General features: G+C 40.9%; 1 protein-coding gene and 1 long non-coding RNA gene across 2 annotated transcripts; one reads left to right on the top strand and one right to left on the bottom strand.

The window, feature by feature from the left end:
* Positions 1-79: 79 nt before the first annotated feature.
* On the bottom strand, positions 80-21,530 carry LOC120040478. Its single transcript, XM_038985617.1, has 13 exons — positions 21,383-21,530; positions 20,266-20,461; positions 2,251-2,297; positions 1,847-1,986; positions 1,669-1,740; positions 1,507-1,590; positions 1,243-1,389; positions 1,132-1,172; positions 941-1,010; positions 764-850; positions 572-670; positions 369-449; positions 80-262 (listed from the first exon to the last, which is right to left on the bottom strand). The coding sequence occupies exons 1-13, from the start codon at positions 21,528-21,530 to the stop codon at positions 80-82; spliced, it is 1,395 nt and encodes a 464-aa protein (XP_038841545.1).
* Positions 21,531-21,819: 289 nt separating this feature from the next.
* Positions 21,820-22,355, top strand: LOC120040479. The gene is made up of 3 exons (XR_005475667.1): positions 21,820-21,921; positions 22,019-22,192; positions 22,313-22,355. It is a non-coding gene; the product is annotated as an uncharacterized LOC120040479 (long non-coding RNA).
* The last annotated feature ends 1,421 nt before the right edge of the window (positions 22,356-23,776 follow it).

Raw genomic sequence — 23,776 nt, 5'->3', positions numbered from 1 at the left:
AAATGGCTCTGAGTTACTAGCTTATCAAGAGGAGAGAGACAATTAGAAATACTCCCCCTAAAATTACATTGGAACCTGGTTAACCATGAATAAGGAAGTAAAAAGGAAGTACACTAAGAATATGGAAGTAAACAGGAAGTAACCTCTTGACTCTTACATTGAGCAGCAGCAGGTATCTGTCAGCCTCTGGCTCCATGTTGGCAGCAGTGGGCAGGAAGGAGTACAGGAGAGCGTACAGACGCTCCACAAACCCACCGGGGTGCTAAAGGAAACAAAGGAGGAGAAAAGAGGAGAGAATAGAAGAGAAGAGGAATTTAAGTGAAACTGCTAATAGATATCAAAACATGTACCAGTGAGATGCTACTTACCACCATCAGGGACTTCTGAGCTGTCATCATCCCAAACAGCACCAGCTCAAAGACGACATCTATCATGTTCACATGATGGATCTAGGACAAGAAAACACGTTTGGAGAAAATAGGAATGATTTCATATAGATCAGCTACTGTGATGTATAAAAGACATGCATGTGGAAGAACTCAGTGAGACTTGAAAGAGTTAATGAACTCACCTTTGCCTCAGCCAGCTTCCTCTCAATGTCATTCCGCTTGGAGGGGTCACTCAGGTAGTCCACAAAGTCGTTATAAGTACGGATGAACTTGGCCTCGTCCTATGACAAAGAAAAGAGCATCTTAGTGAACAGAACACATTTCCCCTCAGGGACGCTCTCTTTCCCTTGAAAGAGAATGAATTAGTGAGTTACCATGTGGTTGGCCTGAACCAGTGCGCCCAGGAGGACCTTTCCCGCCACAAACAGATGGTTCCTGCTCAGGGTGGAACCAAGCAGGGTCTAGGGAAGAGGGGAGAGTTAGGGTGAGGCATCTTCCTCTAGGAGACAGAACAAGAAGTCAGAGAGAAAAAGAAAAGTGGGTCCACTCACAGTGAAGGCCTGGCGCAGGGAGACGAGCCTCAGGGCGATGTCCTCCACTCTCTTGGTGGTAAGGTAGAGGCTGTGAAAGGGAGGGAATGGAGCATGTCAACCATTAGAATCAATGGGGGATAACAGCATTATGACCACTATCCTTCAGCATCTGACAAGCCCAGACTACACAGACATTTAGAGGAACTCACTTTAGCAGAGGAACCTCCCTCTCCTCAGGCAGCAGGTCCTCCTCCCAGGCCAAATGGAATAAGTGAAGAAAAGCCTAATCTAATACTATTTCAGTAGTATTTACGTCTTACCTGGATCCAAGTGATGGACTGCACTTTGGTGGCACAGTAGGGGATGCCCTCTGGACTAAGCCTGGCTGTCTCCTTGGAGATGGCCCACACCAGTTGAGTCTCCAGGCCTCTCACCCTACTCACGTGGTGCATCCTCACCACCACCTGCTGTTGAGATAAACAACAAGACAACATCAACAAAACCACTTCAGCAATCGCTGTGACACATTTCCATCAAGATCAAATGACTGACAATGTAGATTAGGAAGTTGCAAAGACACATACCTGGGATCCCCCACGCATGTAGGTGATGATGGGGCTGATGAACTGGAAAGTTCTCCAAGCTTTAACCACCGGACTGGCATTGTTCTGCACATTACAATAAATTCATGTTGGAAACTGTAAACATAGTAACCGTGATGTGACTGCGTGTGGGGGGTGTCTTACCCTGATCACAACAGGCCCACAGTACAGGGGGCTGAACCTAATCGGAATCAACTGCCAATTGCCAGTGGCCTCCTAAAGCAGAAAGCAGACAAGATATTTGTTTCATGTCAAAGAGACACAACTTGAATATCTGGGATATTTTTCAAACATAAAACCCCAAACTTTCAGAAAATTGTACCTCAAGGATAGTCTGCACATCTGGCACATCCTCAAGGATGATAGCAGCATTCTGGACATCAAGGAGGACTTGCAGCTGTGGAACATCTGGCACATCATCCAATGACACATCCAACTGGACCTCATCCAGGACAGTTGTTTCTAAAATGAGGAACATTGGAATATAAAATAAACAATTGTTAGGACATAAAACGTAGCAAGACTGCTAATACTAGCTAGCTAGGAAGCAAAAGTCGATCGCTTAGCAACAGTTACTAAAGTTAATGTTAGCTAGCAAGCTAGCTAGCTACAACATCTCTAGCACAAGCATTTTTGCCAAGTCTGAATTATAGAAATACACAACATTTCGCAAATTATAATGACATTGTTAAATGTAGTAAAATAAGAGTTTTAAACTCCACATACCCTCTTCGAAGTCGCTGTCGCTGTCCACCTGTCGACAATCACGAACCCTGCAAAACAGAAAAAGACAAGAAAAACAAGCCACAAATGAATTTGAACAACCTGTCGACGCAGTAGGCCGCCGACGTCCACGCACTCTCTCCGCCAGTCTTGAAAAGCACCCAGGCATTTTCCAGTCGATTGTTCTATCTCAGGTGTCAAAAATCAAACAAGGTTGTCAGCAGCAAACTGAAGTTGTTTTCGCACAGAAAACGTTCCATAGAACGTCGGTTAGATGTCTCTTGGCAACACACGTTCGAAAATGATTGTTTACAAAATTGACAACTGTGTTGCCATAGAAATGAGTTTGGAATTCTATGATTCCCTTTAGAATCCGTTAAAATTGCTTGTCATCATTCTAGTGACGTCGACGTGCTCCTTCGTAGCTCAGTTGATATTTGTTATTTTTTTATTTCACCTTTATTTAACCAAGTAGGCAAGTTGAGAAGAAGTTCTCATTTACAACTGCGACCTGGCCAAGATAAAGCAAAGCAGTTCGACACATACAACACAGAGTTACACATGGAGTAAACAAACATAGTCAATAATACAGTAGTAAAACAAGTCTATATACAATGTGAGCAAATTAGGTGAGATAAGGGAGGTAGAAGGGCAATAAATAGGCCATGGTGGCGAAGTAAATACAATATAGCAATTAAAAACACTGGAATGGTAGATTTGGAGTAGATGAATGTGCAAAGTATAAACACTGGGGTGCAAAGGAGCAAGATAAATAAATACAGTAGGGGATGGGGTAGTTGTTTGGGCTATTTATAGATGGGCTATGTACAGGTGCAGTGATCTGTAAGCTGCTCTGACAGCTGGTGCTTAAAGCTAGTGAGGGAGATAAGTGTCTCCATTTTCAGAGATTTTTGTAGTTCGTTCCAGTCATTGGCAGCAGAGAACTGGAAGGAGAGGCGGCCAAAGGAGGAATTGGCTTTGGGGATGACCAGTGAGATATACCTGCTGGAGCGCGTGCTAAGGGTGAGTGCTGCTATGGTGACCAGTGAGCTGAGATAAGGTGGGACTTTACCTAGCAGGGTCTTGTAGATGACCTGGAGCCAGTGGGTTTGTCGACGAGTATGAAGTGAGGGCCAGCCAACGAGAGCGTACAGGTTGCAGTGGTGGGTAGTATATGGGGCTTTGGTGACAAAATGGATGGCACTGTGATAGACTGCATCCAATTTGTTGAGTAGGGTGTTGGAGGCTATTTTGTAAATGACATCGTCGAGGATCGGTAGGATGGTCAGTTTTACGAGGGTACGTTTGGCAGCATGAGTGAAGGATGCTTTGTTGCGAAATAGGAAGCCAATTCTAGATTTAACTTTGGATTGGAGATGTTTGATGTGAGTCTGGAAAGAGAGTTCACAGTCTAACCAGACACCTAGGTATTTGTAGTTGTCCACATATTCTAAGTCAGAACCGTCCAGAGTAGTGATGCTGGAGGGGGTGCAGGTGCAGGCAGCGATCGGTTGAAGAGCATGCATTTAGTTTTACTTGTATTTAAGAGGAGTTGGAGGCCACGGAAGGAGAGTTGTATGGCATTGAAGCTCGTCTGGAGGGTAGTTAACACAGTGTCCAAAGAAGGGCCAGAAGTATACAGAATGGTGTCATCTGCGTAGAGGTGGATCAGAGACTCACCAGCAGCAAGAGCAACATCATTGATGAATACAGAGAAGAGAGTCGGCCCAAGAATTGAACCCTGTGGCACCCCCATAGAGACTGCCAGAGGCCCGGACTACAGGAAGCCGATTTTACACACTGAACTCTATCGGAGAAGTAGTTGATGAACCAGGCGAGGCAATCATTTCAGAAACCAAGGCTGTTGAGTCTGTCGATAAGGATGTGGTGATTGACAGAGTCGAAAGCCTTGGCCAGGTCAATGAATACGGCTGCACAGTATTGTTTCTTATCGATGGCGGTTAAGATATCATTCAGGACCTTGAGCGTGGCTGAGGTGCACCCATGACCATGATAGAGCATGACGCTTGCAACGCCAGGGTAGTGGGTTCGATTCCCGTCACCACCCATACATAAACGACAGTAGGTTTTATTGTAAGTCGCTTTGGATAAAAGCATCTGATGAATAACATATATTATTTTTATATATTCACTTACTTGCTATACAATGTAGAGAGAAAAAGGGTCAATTCAAGAGGGAGCTACGAAATTCATGTCCAAACGTTGTTTTCTTTGCCTGATGTCATTGGAATTTACATAGAATTAATCATTAGCTTGTTTGTTACGTTCCCCAGTTTCTGTGTTGTAGTTTGTATTTGAGTGTGTGTGTTTCAGGAGAAGGCTTCCTGAATTCTCCCCAAGCAGCTGATTGGTCGACTCCATGGCTATTTGGAGCTGACCCCGCCCCCTCGTCAAGATGCAGCTGTATCCAATTAGACTCCTGAAGCTATATAAAAGCCAGTGTTCTATTCAGGAGAAAAAGAGGAACGAATGCAGAGGGAGATTGATTGTGAAAAGAGATTTTTTTCTGAGAGAGGAGGCCAATGGCTGTGGGTAATTAACTGAGTTAGTTGTTGCTGAGGGAGCTGATTGATTATGTCTGTGTGTCAATAGGACGCACTGTTTTGATTATTGAAATTGTTTGTTATCCTGTTTCATTTGTTCCCAGGGGGGAAGGGGAAGGCACCTAGGGAGTGCTTAGGCAAGAGGCCCGTGGGCATACATAGTAGTATAATCACTGTCTAGGCACACTAGGTAAGACCTGGGCGGACCACTCCCTGTATTTTGGTTAGGGCACCAAGTTAGGTACGTAGTGGGTAGGCAGGTTAGATAGGAGAGGGGGGCTGCGACATTTACTTTCTTTGCTTTGGTTCCGTCCAGCCCCTTTTCCCCATATTACCGTGTAAGGAATAAAATCCTAGTAAATGGTCAATTCTGCCTTTTGTTGTCCTTTCTCACACCTACAGTCCATACCTCTTTCACTTCACGGGGAGTTGAGTTGTAGCAGGGTGTTGCGTTCCCTCTTCAGAGGCGTGCGTAACATTGTTCTCTACAATATTATAACATTCATATACTTGTACTTGACAGTGTTGATGAAATAATAACAATCATTTGCTGTGACCATTACTAGTTTAGACTGCACCGCACTTGGTTGTATGTGTTCCATATTTGGTGTTGTGAGGTTAAATTCTCAGTAAATCGTCGGTAACTTTTCAACCATATATGGTAGAGACATTGGGTTTAGACTATTGTTTTCTGACAATGTTCTATTGATTGGGCATATTTGTAAACCTTGAATTAATTCGTAATTTTATGTTTTGGGATTTTTTGCCACCAGATGCTTTCCTATATCGTTGGCATAATATAAAATACAAATACCAAATATTGTGTTTTATAAAGTCACTAGCTAGATTGGAAGAATGAGACAAACAAGGTGATTTTTTTTGTGTGTGTTTAACTCCTGAAAGTATAGTCTTTGCCACAGTGGGCTATAAAGTATTTTGGAGGACATATTGACCAAATTCAGACAAGGGGGGCCACAGCCCACGGAAAAAAAGCACTGAAGGCTCTACACTACCGGTCAAAAGTTTTAGGACACCTACTCATTCAAGGGTTTTTCTTTATTTTAACTATTTTCTACATTGAAGAAAAATAATGAAGACATCAAAACGATGAAATAACACATATGGAATCATGTAGTAACCAAAAAAGTGTTAAACAAATCCAAATATATTTTAGATTCTTCAAAGTAGCGACCCTTTGCCTTGATGACAGCTTTGCACACTCTTGGCATTCTCTCAACCAGCTTCATGAGAAAGTCACCTGGAATGCATTTCAATTAACAGGTGTGCCTTCTTAAAAGTGGAATTTCTTTCCTTTTTAATGCGTTTGACACAATCAATTGTGTTTTGACAAGGTGGGGGGGGTATACAGAAGATAGCCCTATTTGGTAAAATACCAAGTCCATATTATGGCAAGAACAGCTCAAATAAGCAAAGAGAAACAACAGTCAATCATTACCTTATGACATGAAGGTCAGTCAATACGGAATATTTCAAGTGTAGTTGCAACAACAATCAAGCGCTATGATGAAACTGGCTCTCATGAGGACCACCCCAGCAATGGAAGACCCAGAGTTACCTCTGCTGCAGAGGATAAGTTCATTAGAGTTACCAGCCTCAGATATTGCTGCCCAAATAAATGCTTCACAGAGTTCAAGTAACTGACACATCTCAACATCAACTGTTCAGAGGAGACTGTGTGAATCAGGCCTTTATAGTTGAATTGATGCAAAGAAACCACTATTAAAAGGACACCAATAATAAGAAGATACTTACTTGGGCCATGAAACACAATCAATTTGTCCTTTGGTCTGAAGCCCAAATTTGAGATTTTTGGTTCCAACTGTCATGTCTTTGTGAGATGCGGTGTGGGTGAACAGATCTCTGCATGTGTATTTCCTACCATAAAGTATGGAGGAGGAGGTGTGGGGATGCTTTTCTGTTGACACTGTCTGTGATTTATTTAGAATTCACACTTAACCAGCATGGCTACAACAGCATTCTGCAGCTATACGTCATCCCATCTGGTTTGGGCTTAGTACACCTGGCAACCCTGTCAGTGTGCATTGTGCCCAGCTCGCCACAGGAGTCGCTAGAGCTCGATGGGACAAGAACATCCCTGCCGGCCAAACCCTTCCCTAACTCGGACGACGCTGGGCCAATTGTGTGCCGTCCCATGGGTCTCCCGGTCGCGGCCGGCTGCGACAGAGCCTGGACTCCAACCAGGATCTCTAACTGCACAGCTTGCCTTAGACCACTGCGCCACTCGGGAGAATCCATTTGTTTTTTTAACAGGACAATGACCCAACACACCTCCAGGCGGTGTAAGGGCTATTTTACCAAGAAGGAGAGTGACGGAGTGCTGCATTAGATAACCTGGCCTCCACAATCCCCCGACCTCAACCAAATTGAGATGTTTTGAGATGAGTAGGACCGCAGAGTAAAGGAAAAACAGCCAACAAATGCTCAGCATATGTGTGAACTCCTTCAAGACTGTTGGAAAAGCATTCCAGGTGAAGTTGGTTAAGAGAATGCCAAGAGTGTGCAAAGCTGTCATCAAGGCAAAGGGTGGCTATTTGAAGAATCTCAAATATATGATATGTTTTGATATGTTTCACACTTTTTTGGTTACTACATGATTCCATTTGTGTTATTTCATAGTTTTGATGTCTTCACTATTATTCAACAATGTAGAAAATAGCATTTTCTTCTTTGACGCACCTTATGTCTAAACTTCTTTACAGTGAAATTATCTTGATTGGTGATCTCAACTGGTGTTGGTTAAAGCCGGTGTCTGATGATTTAAAAATGTTTTGTAATGCTATGAATCTTACCCAGGTGATTAACTCACACACTCGCCCAAATCTTAAATGCTCAGATAAATCTACCCTGATTGATTTGATATTAACAAATGTTCCACATAAATATTCTGCGGTTGGTGTTTTTTGTAATGATTTAAGTGACCATTGTGCTGTTGTTGCTGTTAGAAATACTAAGGTTCCTAAGACAAACCCACGTTTTATTCGTAAGACAAAATTTGAAGTGTTTTAATGAGCAGGCTTTCTTTCATGATTTGTTTTATTTTGACTGGAGCAAGATTGAGCTTATCCCTGATGTGGAAACTGCCTGGATATTTTTTCATGATGGTCTTTTCCAAATAGTAAACAATCATTCCGCAGGTTCAGGGTTAAAAGGCAGGATAATCCATGGTTTTCTTCTGAGCTGTCTTGTATTATTCACGACCGTAATCTAGCCTGGGCTAAAGCAAGGAAATCATGTTCTGATGCTGATTGGCTTATTTTTAGGCAGTTACGAAACAAGTGTTCTTTTCTTCTCAGGAAGGCCAAGTCTGAATATTTTATGTCTGTTACCACTGATAACCTGAATGACCCTAGAAAGTTTTGGAAGGCTATTAAGTCTATGTCTGATAACAGTAATGTTAATGAATTACCGTCATGTGTTTTGAAGGACTCTGTATTTGCTGTATATGACAAAACTGAAATGCTGAATTGTTTCAATGAGCACTTTGTATCATCTGGTAGGCTGTTTGATTCAGTGTCCTCTGTCTCTGTACAACCCTGTGTGGATGAACCAGTGAGAGCTGGTCAAACTTTTAGCTTTTTGCCATTCTCAGTGCAGGTGGTACATGAAGCCCTGAAATCCTTAGATCAGAGAAAGCCTGCAGGTCCTGATCTTTTGGATCCCTGCTTTTTAAATCTGGCAGCTGATTTCATAGCTGAACCACTTACATATCTGTTCAATCTAACCCTGGAATGTAATGAAATTCTGGAAAACAGCATTTGTACTACCACTTTTAAAAACTCTTTTAAATAATTATAGGCCAATCTCAAAGCTGTCACCCCTGGTGAAAATACTTGAAACCCTTGTGAGTGTTGTGACGTTGTATTAGTTAATGTGGCGACTGTTGCTCATCAAATGATTACAAGTTTCTAATTACGTGATTAACTGAATCAAGCAATTATTAACTCATTAACCTGGGGCACCATGGGAAAACTAGTTTTTATTGAGTTTCTATTTCCCAAATTAACTCAAAGAATATCAGAATATCGATTTTACCACAGCCGCTAATTAACCAGTTGCCTCTAACAGTCTCGTTCTGAACGTCGTATAGCCCGGGATACTGCACGGACCCGGGTCTCACTAATGAATTCGCACCACACAAATCTTAGTTGAATGTTTATTTACTAAAAAGCTAAAATGATGATAAAAGATACACATACACAAAAATTCTAGGCTATTGATTAGAACTTAGTATAACGGGCCAACACACTAGGGCGTGTGTTACCCAAAATGGGGATTTAAAAGAGAGAGAAAGAGAGAAAGTACACAAGAGGAATATACATTTGGGTGAAATTGTCAGCTATGCTCATTCTAACCCTAGCCTTGCCCCAAACTGCCGCTGTTATGAGTCAGAATATAATGATGTAATTACTTGTGGAGGGTCTCCGTGGATTTTCCCGCGTGGACCGTTCAAGCTGCTCAATGACGCACTTCTCCTGCGCACCTCTCTAGGTGTCCTCACGATGTCCGTGTCCTTCGGCTTTACTGGCCTGTTCCTTTGTCCTCGCTCTGGAAGGGGTCTTCGGAGGACAGATAGCTCTGTAGCTCAGAGCTCACAGCGTAAAGATGAAAGAGTGTACATTTACATTACATTTAAGTCATTTAGCAGACGCTCTTATCCAGAGCGACTTACAAATTGGTGCATTCACCTTAAGATATCCAGTGGAACAGCCACTTTACAATAGTGCATCTAAATCTTTTAAGGGGGGGGGGGGGGGGGGGTCAGAAGGATTACTTTATCCTAGGAAGTAATCCTTCTGATTTGGGTTTCACCTGGGTTTCAGTTTCACCTGGGTTTCAGTTTCACCTGGGTTTCAGGTGTCTCCGGAAGGTGGTGATTGACTCCGCTGTCCTGGCGTCGTGAGGGAGTTTGTTCCACCATTGGGGTGCCAGAGCAGCGAACAGTTTTGACTGGGCTGAGCGGGAACTGTACTTCCTCAGAGGTAGGGAGGCGAGCAGGCCAGAGGTGGATGAACGCAGTGCCCTTGTTTGGGTGTAGGGCCTGATCAGAGCCTGAAGGTACGGAGGTGCCGTTCCCCTCACAGCTCCGTAGGCAAGCACCATGGTCTTGTAGCGGATGCGAGCTTCAACTGGAAGCCAGTGGAGAGAGCGGAGGAGCGGGGTGAGTGTAGATACCACGATTCGATGGGGAGTGGAGGCTAGGTGGTTCGGCTTGTATTCACCCGCTTAGACACCGCTACTCATCCGTAGCTTGGGTAGAAAAATATTTCTTTGTCTTCAAACTTGTTGCATTTTGTGTTCGTTGACCTTTTAGACCTTTGGCTGCAGCTCGGGTCACTTAGTCTAATCTGTTAATTCTGCACTCACAGGTTTTATACCCTCGGGTCAGAAGTGGGCGTAACCGCCTTCAGGGCAATTCTCTGGGCGTGCCAAGTTTAAGGGGCAAGGTATAGATTTTACTCAAATCCAATTTTAGACAACTAACTTCACATTTAATCTCTACCGAAACATTCTCTTTGATTTGGACATTTTCCACACAACGTACAATGTATAAACATCAAGCATATACGAGGAAAACTCTTAACGTTACAATGTTTTCATAATAACGTAATCTATTAACCTTTAATAACAAAACAAAAATGACATACATTTTCATATTCCATCTATCGTCATGACCACCATTGTAGTTGACGGAAACCATTGTTCCAAAGTCCCTTTATTGCATGTTTACAGTTCTGAGGCTGGTTCTCCATAGTGAGAGGGAAGGGACAAGGGAATGTTGTCCGTGGTCTCAGAATTACCATGGGTGTGAGGGGTCATAAAACCCCCACATCTTCAGACCCCTAGATATCTCCTCCTCTGTTGGGGTTGAGAGATAATCTGTAGGGTTGTGGTCTCCTGTAACCTGACCTGATCAGGACAGTCATGACATGAGTGAACAGCTAAAAGAGTTTTAATTTACTAACTATTTTATCAATGTACCAATCGGGCTTCAGGAAGAAGCATAGCACAATTACAGCAGCCATGAAGGTTTTAAATGAAGCCCTTGACAAAAAACAGCACTGTGTCTCACTTTTATTGATCTCTCTAGGGCTTTTGATACAGTTTATCATGCTATACTAAGGCAGAGCTTGTCGAGTGTAGGTCTTTCAGAGCATGCAGTTGCATGGTTTGCTAACTATCTGTCTGATAGAACTCAGTGCACTCAATTTATTGGGCTTAAGTCTGTTAAATTGTCTGTCTTTAATGGTGTGCCCCAAGGCTCTGGACTTGGTCCTCTCTTATTCACTATTTATATAAATGATTTAGACAAAAATGTCCAAAATGCGCAACTTCATTTTTATGCTGATGATACTGTTATTTACTGTTGTGCCTCGTCTCTTACAAAAGCTTTCCAGAACTTGCAAATGGCTTTTTAATACTGTTCAACATACACACAGTGTCAATTGAAGCTTATCCTCAATACTGACAAAACTAAACTAATGGTGTTTTCTAAAGCAAGAAATAGACCTCTGAACCTTTCACCTATTACTACCTTTCAGGGCAAGGAGATTGAGGTTGTAACCTCATATAAATATCTTGGAATTTTAATTGATGACGGCCTCTCTTTTAAATTGCATATTCAACAACTTACAAAAAAATTGAAGCTGAAATTGGGATTTTATTTTAGGAATAAGGCCTGTTTTTCCTTTGAAGCCAGAAGGAGGCTAGTATCAGCTACATTTATGCCTTTACTAGACTATGGGGATATTTTATATATGAATGCTTCCCCTCAGTGTTTGAGATCAATTGACACCCTTTACCATGGTACTTTGAGATTTATTTTAAACTGCAAAACCCTTAAGCACCACTGCACTTTGTATACCAGGGTTGGCTGGCCTTCTCTAGTCACTTGTAGGCTCAGTCACTGATATACTTTGATTTATAAAGCCATTTTTGGTTTACTACCTTTTTATTTGGGCATTTTTATTGTTCAGAAATGTGGTGGGTACTCTTTTCGTTCGCTGGACTTTATCCTGCCAACTGTTCCAAATGTCCGAACTGAATTTGGTAAAAGAGCTTTTATGTACTCTGCGCCATCATCTTGGAACGCCTTACAAAATACTTTTAAACTGGAAGAACTTGTCCCGATTGGTATTTTTAAATCACTGATAAATGATCTTGAGACTGATTCCCTGACCTGTCAATGATTTTAAATTAGCTGTTTTGGATTTTTGTTATACGCTTGTGAATTCAATGGTTTCTACTAGATTACTTGTAGTTTTTCATGTTGTTGGCTGTAATTTTTGTAATGACTTGGTGCTGCCTATCTTGGCCAGGACGCTCTTGAAAAAAAGATTTTAAATCTCAATGAGCCCCTCCTGATTAAATAAATAAAATAAAGAAAAACCCTTGAATGAGTAGGTGTTCTAATAGCAATAAGGCACCTCTGAGGTTTGTGGTATGTGGCCAATATACCACCCCTCCTTGGGCCTTATTGCTTAAATAACCCATATCTCTTTTATAACAGGATATTATCATTGACTATATGAAAGTGCATGTATGAATGAGTCTGATTTACCGTTTTCAATGGCAGGTTCACCTTCTGAAGCCAGATGAGGTTCCCAAAGCATGCTGCGCACCCACCAAGCTCAGTCCCATCTCTGTACTCTTCTACGCTGACAACAACAACGTGATCCTAAAGAAGCATCGCAACATGGTGGTCAAGACCTGTGATGCCTGTGACACCAGTGGTAGCCCATCTATCTATTCTACTTAATTTTAATCAACTTAATTGCCATTGTTCCAAAAGATACAAACAGGGTAAAATAACTTGCAACCAGCAGTTGATAGCAATAATCTGTCAATATGCTGATAAATAGTATGTATCTAATATATTGATTTTGAGTCTGAGAGTGGTATATGAACAACACCCATTGGACCTATAACCATACTTCACTTTTGATTAACTAAACTATTAAAATCTACAGTAATTCAGATAATTACATCACCCCTTCAAAGCTGTAAAGTACTGTATCATAAGTATATTAGTGCTAAAATTCTACCCTTTGATGACTATAATATCTTGTTGAACCATGAATTTGTCATTGTCTCTCTCAGATATACTAAACATGGTTTGCAAAACATACACGTTTTTTCTTCTTCTTTAATCATACTTTTAACCAGTACAAGTTAGTAACAATGGGAAATGCCAACAAACAAAACAATGTTTGGCCATTTTTGTATGTACAGAGTAACAAATACACAGTGATGCATGTCCTTGTCAACAGATATCTGGAGGACTGTATACTGCTATATTTGTAATAAACTATACTGAACAAAAAAAACGCAACATGTAAAAGGTTGGTCCCATGTTTCATGAGCTGAAATTAAAGATCCCGGAAATGATCTATACGCCAAAAAAAAAATTACAAAATTGTGAGCATTTCTCATTGCCAAGATAATCCATCCACATTGAAAGGTGCACCATATCAAGAAGCTGATTAAACAGCATGATCATTATACAGGTGCACCTTTTGCTGGGGACAAAAGGCCACTAAAATGTGCATATTTGTCACAACACAATGCCACAGACTTCTGAAGTTCTGAGGGATTGTGCAATTGGTATGCGGACTGCAGGAATGTCCACCAGAGTTGCTGCCAGAGAATTGAATGATCATTTCTCTACCATAAGTCATTTTAGAGAATTTGGCAGTACACCCAACCGACAATTTTCCTGTCCTGCTAGCCATTCAAATTGTAACGATTACTTTTGGGTGTCGGGGAAAATGTATGGAGTAAAAAGTACATTCTTTTCCTTAGAAATGTAGTAAAGTAAAAGTTGTCAAAACTATAAATAGTAAAGTACAGATACCCCCAAAAACTACTTAAGTAGTACTTTAAAGTATTTTTACTTAAGTACTTTACACCACTGTATGTGCTTCAATAGAGTCTGACGTTCAGGGTGGTTGGACATATAAGATGGGGTGCTGATGAGCTTCTGTCCCCATTTTAGGTCGTCACACAAATATTCCCCCACCCATGTCCATTGAATCAAAGTAATTACACCTTGCTGTAAGGAAGCATAGCAAAGAATGAACGGAATCAATTTATCATTGAATGATTTATAAATCACATTTATTAAACCATCATTTCCAGGGAACCTATTGTCCTTAAGGCTTTTAATACAGTCTTCTCAATTTCAGATAACTCATCACAAAAATCCCTGAAATCATTATCTATCTTCTTAGCAATGTTTGCTACATTGTCTAAGAAAATATCCATATTGGAAGTTGGCTGGGCTGATGTATACAGATTCTGATAAAAAACTGGGCAACATGCTGAGAGATTTATTTTGGATTTTCATTGGGAGTATTATTAATCATTAATTGACATATGGAAGGAAGTCTTTTCGCCTGCCCTTTTTTCTAAATTAAAGAAATATTTTGTATTTCTCTCTCCCTCTTCCATCCATTTTCATCTTGATCTTACAAACGCTCCCCGGGCCTTTTCCTCGTAGATACAGTCTAACTGCATTTGCAATGATGATAGCTCCAGTAATTCCTGATTAGTTAGTTCCCTTTTAGTTTAATCCATTATTCCATTTATGATGTCATATTCTTTCTCTCTCTTGGCACGAGCAATTTCTTCCCCCAATGAAATAGCCAAAAGCCTTAATCAAATTTCATTAGCTCCCAGTAACTAACAAACGTATTCATAACACAGGCACAATTCCTGTATTTATCATTAATTCCTGCTACTTCCTTCTTAAATACTTCCTTCTCTAGTAAAGTCTTGTTCATTTTCCAGTAACCTTTAACTTTTTTTGGTTGACAAACCATGCATATTTATCTTTATTGAGATCCCGTTGTGGTCTGTTAAAATCAATGGTTCAATCGAGACTGTATCAACCTTGTCAGCCATATCTGCAGATATCAGCCAGAAATCAATACGGGATTGTATAGATAAATCTTTGGTACTCCATGTAAACATAATCTTATCTGGGTTCTTATGTCTCCAAATATCTAGAACACCTAACCTTAGACATATATTCCTTATCTCACAAACAGAATTGCTATCCTTAGGAGGCCATCTATCTAGATTATCATGTAATACTGTATTAAAATCTCCACCCCATATTACTTTGGCCAATGGAAATTTAGACATAATTTTACTTATTTTCCTCTCAATGTCTCTAAATAAAATACAGTTACTTGACTTGTTATTGGAAGCATAAGTATTTACAACAATGAATTGAACATGGTTGACATCTACCAATAGTATAATCCATCTCCCTGTATTATCTGCTTCATGACTCAATATATGAGCCTTAAAGTTGCCTTTTAAAATAGGGACACCTGCTGACCGATTAGTACCAAATGAAAACCAAATATCATTCATATCATCACCACTGACACTTCCAAAACGCAGTATCTGTGCAACAGAACAGGCATGAGTTTCTTGAATGTTTGGCTCACACAAACAATGCTCTTTCCTCAAGAAATATCTCGTTTTATCAAATTAGCAAATAAAACTCAGTCCTGCACAACTCACTTGACAAGTCCAGCAGTCAACAAACTAGGCGTCAGCGTGAATTTCCCTTCCATTAACAAAAGCATTAGCTCCCGCAAAGTATGCACTTTTCCCTTCCTTCCTTGCGCTCTCAATTATTGGCCACAGACGATTCAGAGCTTCTTTGTCAAATGCTGTCAGATCCTCCTTGAACCTCAGGTCATTTCTCTTTGCACTTTTCCATGTCATATCCCTCGCTGTCCGGGAGATGAATCTCGTGATCACTGGTCGTGGTGGCTGGTTGTTTTCCCCATCTCTCAGCCTACCCTGGCGGTGCACTACATCCAGAGAACCTGCAACAACATTTCGCTCCTCCTCTGGGACTATTGCCCTGCAAATGTCCTTCACTCTTGCTTTAATGTTCTCGTCAGATTTTTCTATCTATTTTTCTATTCCATAATTTCGAAGACTCCATCTCCGACTATACCGGTCATTCTCGTTTACCTTTTGACTCCATTTCAGTGAGTTTCTTCTCCTGCTTTGCAACCTGAATGTTCAATGTTGCGTTCTGCTACTTCAGAGTTTTTACTTCGTCAGCACTGAAATCAATCTATTTCTTCAGGTTAACGATACTGATTGTGTTCTTTTACACCAAATTCATGATGACATCTGCGCTCTCTTTGATTTTAGCCGTGAGGATGAGAACGATGTCCTTCCTGTAGCTGGCTCATTGATGGTTCACTTCTCTGCTTCTTGTGGAAGCTGCGCCTTGGTTGGGGTATTCGGGTATGAATCGCATTCACCCTTTTTTACACCGCAAGCATATGAGTGAGTTTCAACAATGCCTCTTTTCTCCTTGGAAGTTTCAACATCCATTATCTCAGCAACAGTTTGGTCATGTCCTGATTACATGCTACTAGCTATGAAGACGTTAGCAGGCTAATTTAACTACACACGCTGACACTTTTCGATAGCTAGCTTGTTCGTTGGAAATAGTCAAAAATATATGTCAATGGTTTGATTAATTACAAAATGATTCATTATATGGTTAGATATCATTTTTTGTGGGAAAAAAAACAAATTGCAACTGCAGTCTAAAACTATAAACTTTTTGAGAAAACCCCCAAATTGTTCCTCAGCTAGAAATGTTACACCCTCTCATGTCGCAATCTTGACCATGTCACTGATTTCATGGAGCTCTCCTGCGCATCATTTACTTCACAAAATCCCGCAAACGTGAAAGCGCCAGAAATAAACATCGCGAGATTGTACATATGTGCGAGTCAGAGATTTGAAAGCAGACGCTTTCATCCAAAACGATGTACAATAATCCGTACATACATTTTACGTTTGGGTGGCCCAGGGAAATTAAGAGTTTTTCGAAGCAATTTTGTTATCTCTTTCTTTGTAATACTGTATGTAATTCAATCATTTCGAATTGATCACTTCCCACTGGGCACATACATCAATTCAATGTTTATTCCACGTTGGTTCAACGTAATTTAATTGAAATTACATGGATATTGTGTCACAGTGAATTTTATAATCTGCAGTCAATTTAATTATGTTTTCATGTGCCATGATTCTGACATTTCACATATGATCCTCATAGGATTAGGCTACATAATTAGTGGTGCAGTAAATGTAATCTCAATTCAATACGATGTGCATATACTGTACATATAGCCAATATAGCTATTAAACCCATGTTCAGTGACTGTAATCTGTGACGCAAGTGGCCTAATATGTTTGTGACGTTCCATGGAACCCACGGTATTGTTTAAAACTAGATTCTGATTGGCTTGCAGGTCATTCTACAGTGTAAATTATAAATGAAAACGTGCTTTTGTATCAGTGTTACAGATTCACAATACCGAGCGTGTCTCAACCCGTACCGCGCTTTTATCTGCCTAAAGGTATCTTCACGCACGACTGGATAGGCCTTTTGGATACGCTTGTCCAAGGTAAGGATATGCGTCAAACTATAGCCTACTTTTAATCTTTTAGTTCCGAACTCAAATTACTCCAGTCAAGTGATTAATCGTAAAAATGTGTTGTTTTGACTGAGCAGTCCAATGGCCAATAACATGCATAGATTATGCATTAGGCATTGCACAAATCAGTGTCTAGGTCAGAATATAAAGTTGCTACTTCCGTCAACTCAAGTTACTCAAGTCAAGTGATTAATTGTAAGATTGACTTGTTTTCACTGTCAAAACAAATAACTTTGATGGAATATTCCAAATTATAATGGCAATTATGCATCACAAATTCACAATATTACTTGTATTTCAATGATTTATCCAGGCCCAAGACATAAAGTCTTCTGAAAGCTGTGTAGCAATCATTCCATTGCTGACCCATAGGATGGTAATCACGTACATGATTGGCTTAATCTAGAATCATGGATGCCTTTGTGAGTACACACACCATATTTTTTTTTTTTTTTTTACATATCTCAGAAGGAAGATACCTCAATATCTGGAAGCACTGTCTCATGTACAATTGCTCTGAAATGTCTAGCAAAATGTTGACTTGATTGTTTCATCAAGACCTTCTCATCACAAGTTGGAACTAGTGGTCAACATTGGGACAATGCAGCCATAAATAACATGGACCAATATTTTCATGGAGGACTGCGCTACACTTCTGATGGGTTTAAAGATTGTATTACATTATCTAAAAGTGAGAAAGTAAACCCCAGCTGTTATTCTTTTCACATGGAAGGACAATCCCTATTATGCCATGAATGTTTCATTGCTGAACAACCATAGATATGTTTCCTCTAATTTGGCTCCCGTTCCTCCAACAGTGAGCAAGACCTGCCAGCAGAGCTCACTGGAGCAGGGAGACATCCCGTCATCCTTTTGGCGCCTGACAAAGTACACTTTTTTTCTTCTAAATAACACTATAGTAACATCTTCTGCACAAAGTTACATTCCTAATAAGATTGGTGTTAAGTGAGAAAGAATCCTAAAGATGGTCCAATGGGCATGGTCTGAAGCCTCTCGTCATCTCAGTATGTTGAACCGCCTGATTTCTTGCAGGCTTGAGATTCAGATCCTGCTGAACGATGTTAAGCATTCGATTAACCACATGCAGGGGACGCTGAACACCATGCAGGGGCAGTGTATTGAGTTGCAGACTGCCATGTCTAAGGTAGTGTCAGATGAGTCTCAGATACAGAAGAATAAGTCTATGATGGTATGGTGATAATGATTGAGATGGTGATTATAATAATGATGACTAGCGGTACCCCACCCTACAGGCAGTAAATCATTGGATCTGATTAATTCAATTCAATGCAATTCAATCTTTGAGGACTGCAACCATAGAAATACAATTTATTTACACTAATAATAAGCTATTGTCAACTTCCCGTCTATGCTTATCTTGCTCATTGCTCACTGTCAATTGCTGACTGTTATCCTATGTGTGCATCTATTATTGATTTTTCACAGAAAAATCATTTGGTTTCAAATGTACCTGGGGCCATGTAAATAATTGTTAGGCTACTCATTTTGAATCCACCGGTGGCAACTTGTGTGACCATAAAAGTCTGTGTGCGACAGGGCACAGTAAAATAATTTGGTTACTGACCTGCCCTACATCATAGAAGGCCCTTCAAGTCAGAACTAGGAAATTCTGACATTTCTGACTCGCGAACTCGTTATGGAATGATGATTTCAAGTTACCCACTTGTGAAGTATCAGAATCAACCAGTAGGAAGCTCTACACTGATAACTTACATTAATTTTAACTCTGAGGTTCCAAGTTTCCGACGGCATGTGAATGCGGGATAATTCACCCATTATGGGTAATGGGTAATTTATGTAGGATAATTGTAGGATAATTACCCATAATGCTCAATGTCAGTGAGCATTATGGGTAATTATCCTACATACTTACATCAAATACTTTATGATAGCATCATCTCCTGCAGTAACAGTGTCATTCCAAACACAATAAATGTGAAAATTAACAAAGATACAAAATATTGCTAAGGTGAAGAAAATCAGCTCAAAATTGTAGGTGGAAATGCCCCTGCAGCAGGGAGGCTTACAGTATTATAATATATTGTAGATAACATTCATATAATTTGTGTATTTACAGTATCAGTAAACATACAAATGAAAGTCTATGCTAGGGATTGATCTACACTGAGTGAACAAAACATTAAGAACACCTTCCTATTGAGTTGACCTCCCCCCTTGGTGGTGGACCATTGTTGATACTCAGGGAAAACTGTTGAGCGGGAAAAACCCAACAGCATGGCAGTTCTTGACACAAACCGGTGCACCTGACACCTACTACCATACTCTGTTCAAAGGGACTTAAATCTTTGGTCTTGCCCATTCACCCTCTGAATGACACACATACACAATCCATGTCTCAATTGTCTAAAAATCAATCTTTAACCTGTCTCCTCCCCTTCATCTACACTGAGAAGAAGATTTAACAATTAACATCAATAAGGGATTATAGCTTTCACCTGATTAGTCTATGTCACGGAAAGAGAAGGTGTTCTTAATGTTTAATACACTCAGTGTATGTGTCAATGATGTTATAGATTCCAAGTGGTTGATTTTTTAGGGAATGACTATATGCTCTATATTATACCTGCAGATCATCACAGCAGCCGAAGTTGCGGTGCAGAGGGAGGAGATCCTCCAAGCATCAGGCCTCATCCCGTCACAGAGGGAGGGGGTTCTTCCAGCATCTTCTATCACTGCGCAGAAGAAGATCCTCAGAGCATCAGGCCTCATCCCTGCACAAAAGGAGTTGATCCTCCTGATGGCCAGTGTCACTACGCAGAGGAAGGGAATCGTCCCAATGGCCAGCGTCCCTGCGCACAGGGAGGGGATTTTCCCAAAGGCTAGTGACTCTGCTGAGAGGAAGGGGATCCTCCAAACAGCCAGTGTACCTGCACAGAGGGAGGGGGTTCTTCCAACAACTACTGTCACTGAGAAAGGAGAAGATCCTCAGAGCATCAGGCCTCAGCCCTGCACAGAGGGAGTTGATCCTCCTGAAGGCCAGCGTTCCTGCGCACAGGGAGTGGATTGTCCCAAAGGCTAGTGTCCCTGCAGAGAGGGAGGAGATCTTCCTCACAACCAGTGTCCCTGTGAAGAGTGGACACAATCATCCACAACCACCTCCCATCATCCCCATGGTGGCACCACTGTGGAAATGGGATGGTGGAGCGTGTACTCAACCTGTGGATTTCTATTCCAAGAGAAGAGGTCACTTAAACTTACCTAATTAGTAAAGAAATTACCATTGTGATAGTGTGAGAATTAGCTGTGATAGGTTAAATGTATGGCTCATGTGAGTGTATATCTGTAATACTTTCATGCATTTTCTACATAAAACAGGTTTAGCTCCATTTTACTTTGACATTTTAGTCATTTAGCAGATGCTCTTATCCAGAGCGACTTACAGTAGTGAGTGTATACATTTTCATACTCCAGTGAATCTCTCCAGGATTTCGCATGGATTTTTGGGATATTTGCAGATAAATATGCTAGATTTTGCATCCACAATTATGACATTTTGCATAGCAATATGCATTTGTTTTGTCCAATTTGTTGCAAAAATGCGCTGACAAGGGAAAAAACTGTGTTGACGTGTGGCTTGATTGAACCATATTATGCAGTAAATGTGCGGTGATTGGTTGGAATTGCGAGCCCTCTTTTTGTACTGTGGTAATGGGTCAGTTCTATGCGATAATATTGTGATGTTGTGACTATTTTATGCAGAAATAGTTTGGTGATTGGTCAAATTTGTAAGCCTTAATATGCAGGGAATTGTTGATTTTGCAACCAAAACAATACGATCGCAGAGTCCTGGAGTAACCTCCCAGTTATCCCTGTGACTGCGTGTAGGTTAAGATTGGGTTGTAACAGAGTATCAGAGCGAGACGTTTCTACCTGTCAGCTAGTAATTGTTCTGTATGGTGACATGAGCAGAGTGGCCTGACTTCTCCCACTTATTACAGATGTCCGACTTAGATATGTTGAGCATCCTGCTATGATGTCCATCACCAAGCCGGAACACCCCGAGGCCAACCCTCAGTGCCAGAATGGCAGCCGGCCGGTGGCTGAGCCCGAGACCCCTGCTGTTCACAATAACAGTGGAGGCTGGCTCAGCTGGGTCTTTGGGAGTGGAAGAGTTAATAAGAAGGAGGTTCATCTACCTGAGGACAAAGACAGATCTGTAAGGAACTGGTTATTAACACTATATTCTATGTAGAGACAATTGAGTGGATTAAAAAAAAACTATTGTGGCTTGCTTCACATTGCTAATATCTTCTTCCCAAGATTGTCTGGGATCCAAGATGGGTCCAAGATGGGTTAACAAAACTGAGCCCAAGGCTGAGATACACACTTAAATTCAATGAAATTAAAAACAGTGAACAACCATTGTATTTTAACTGTGATAATATGACTAACAATTTGGAAAATGTGTTGATGTTTTTTACAGAACAAGTGTGTACCACCACCTCCACCGATGGGGACATATGGATATCAGGGGAACACTGGCAGTGTCCCCAAAGGAGTGAATCCTTACTCTATGAAAGCAGGTGAATATTGCTTTAGAATACATGTGGTTTAACCAAGACTGTCAGCCGATCATAGATGTCCCTGGTGGTCTCCTGCTAACACCTTTCCCACTACCAGCAGTTCTATGGGGCAGCAGATACCCTACAATGCATTACAATGATGGGACCAACTCAAAGCCTCCAAGCCATGGGCCTAGACTGCTTCCTAGACAGCGCTCTGGCTTGCTCCCTCCTTCACACTTTGACCTCATGGCACCAATGGTTGTGCCACCTGACACTCTACCCTACTGAGGTATGACTCTGGAAAATCCTTCCAAATTGTATCCATTCATCATTAACTGAGATTTTTCTTTAACATAGCAAGTGGCTGAAATAGCAAGGATGTTAACTATTTTTTATTTTTGTTCAAGAGGCCATTTGCCCAGAGTGGATTTGCCATACATAGATTTTTTCAGCTTTAAAAATCTTCAGCATAAAAAAGTATTAAAAGATGATCTTTTAATTAAATCTCTCCTTTGTGTCCTCATGTTCACATTAATTTGATGTGTTCTATCATAATTTACAATGCTTATTGCTTCTGCATTTCTTTAGACAAGTGTATATTATACACATATATTTTATTTTAGACATTACAAAACATATTTTTGTGCATTTTGAATTTCCTACATTTACCTGTACAGACAAGTATATTTTATACATATCTATTTTTTTAACGACATTTTTGTATGTATTCCATAGACAGAACTACATATATTGGAATCGAACGTTCGCAGAGATTGTTTTGACTGGAGTGATGCTTAGGACTTCATTAAAAAATCTATCCCGTTTTATTTTACCACTACAGTCTGTTCGTCGGACGAAACTGGAGAAAAATAACTAGTGTCGAAAGTAAACATCCACACCTCGATGGTGTCAACTCTGCTTATGTCTGCGTAATGAAAAGGTAGGGGGAAAAAGAAAAAACATCTGGTCTAGCGATCGATGACAAATTAAATGGTGCCCGTGTAACAGTTTTACTTCTGTCCCGAACCAGTGACCCTTTGCACACATATACAACAGTTACCCATCGCTCCACAAAAGCCGCGGCCCTTGCAGAGTAAGGGGAACAACTACTTCAAGGTCTCAGAGCGAGTGACGTCACCGATTGAAACGCTATCAGTGCACTACCCCCAAACTAGCTAGCCATTTCACACCGGTTACATCCAGCATAACCCCTCATTCAATTACGCCAGTGGCAAACAGTGAAATGTGAGGAGCAGGAACAGCTATAGCCCTCAAACTCACCTCTGGGTCTCAAAGCCAGTTCCACTGCATTTCTTCATTGTTCTCCTGTCATCGGGGACTGATCTAGACCTGGGACACCAGGTGGGTGCAAGTCATTATCAGTTAGAAAAGAAAACCAGCAGGCTCGTAGGGCAGGGGAGCGTTTCCCAAACTTGGTGTGCATTTTGGTTTTTGTCCTAACACTACACAGCTGATTCACATTAACAAAGCTTGATGATTAGTTGATTATTTGAATCAGCTTTGTAGGGCTAGGGGAATAAAAAGAAAATGTGCATCCCTTTGGGGTTCAGGTGACTGAGTGTGGGAAGCCTTTGTCATAGGGTAAAAGTTGAATACCTGTGGGCTGCACACCTTGGGTCAAATATTACATTCTGTAGCTGTGTATTTATCAAAACAATTCTATTCTACAATGGTTCCTTTCCTTAGCTCAGGGTAAGTAGTAGCAGGCCTAGAAGAGTCTTATGTGACGCAAACATTTGAGTTGTGCTCTTCCTCCTTTTAATCAATCATAATTTGTCAAATGCCTTGCAGGTTGTTTTGCCTGTTTGGCAGCTGTGGGCATACAAGCACAACAGAAACCTTCTATAAGTTG

Source organism: Salvelinus namaycush, unplaced genomic scaffold (genome assembly GCF_016432855.1).
Source record: "Salvelinus namaycush isolate Seneca unplaced genomic scaffold, SaNama_1.0 Scaffold3565, whole genome shotgun sequence".
Taxonomy (NCBI): Eukaryota; Metazoa; Chordata; class Actinopteri; order Salmoniformes; family Salmonidae; genus Salvelinus; species Salvelinus namaycush.
The sequence above is the reverse complement of the archived record's forward strand: the minus strand, read 5'-3'. Positions and strand labels throughout refer to the sequence as shown.

Coding starts and splice junctions, on each gene's coding strand:
- LOC120040478 (XM_038985617.1), bottom strand. CDS start 21,530: ATGAACCTCCTTCTTATTAACTCTTCCACTCCCAAAGACCCAGCTGAG. Junction 1,173..1,242: donor AGTCCATCACTTGGATCCAG/GTAAGACGTAAA, acceptor TTGGCCTGGGAG/GAGGACCTGCTGCCTGAGGA. Junction 1,011..1,131: donor AGGGAGGTTCCTCTGCTAAA/GTGAGTTCCTCT, acceptor TCCCTTTCACAG/CCTCTACCTTACCACCAAGA.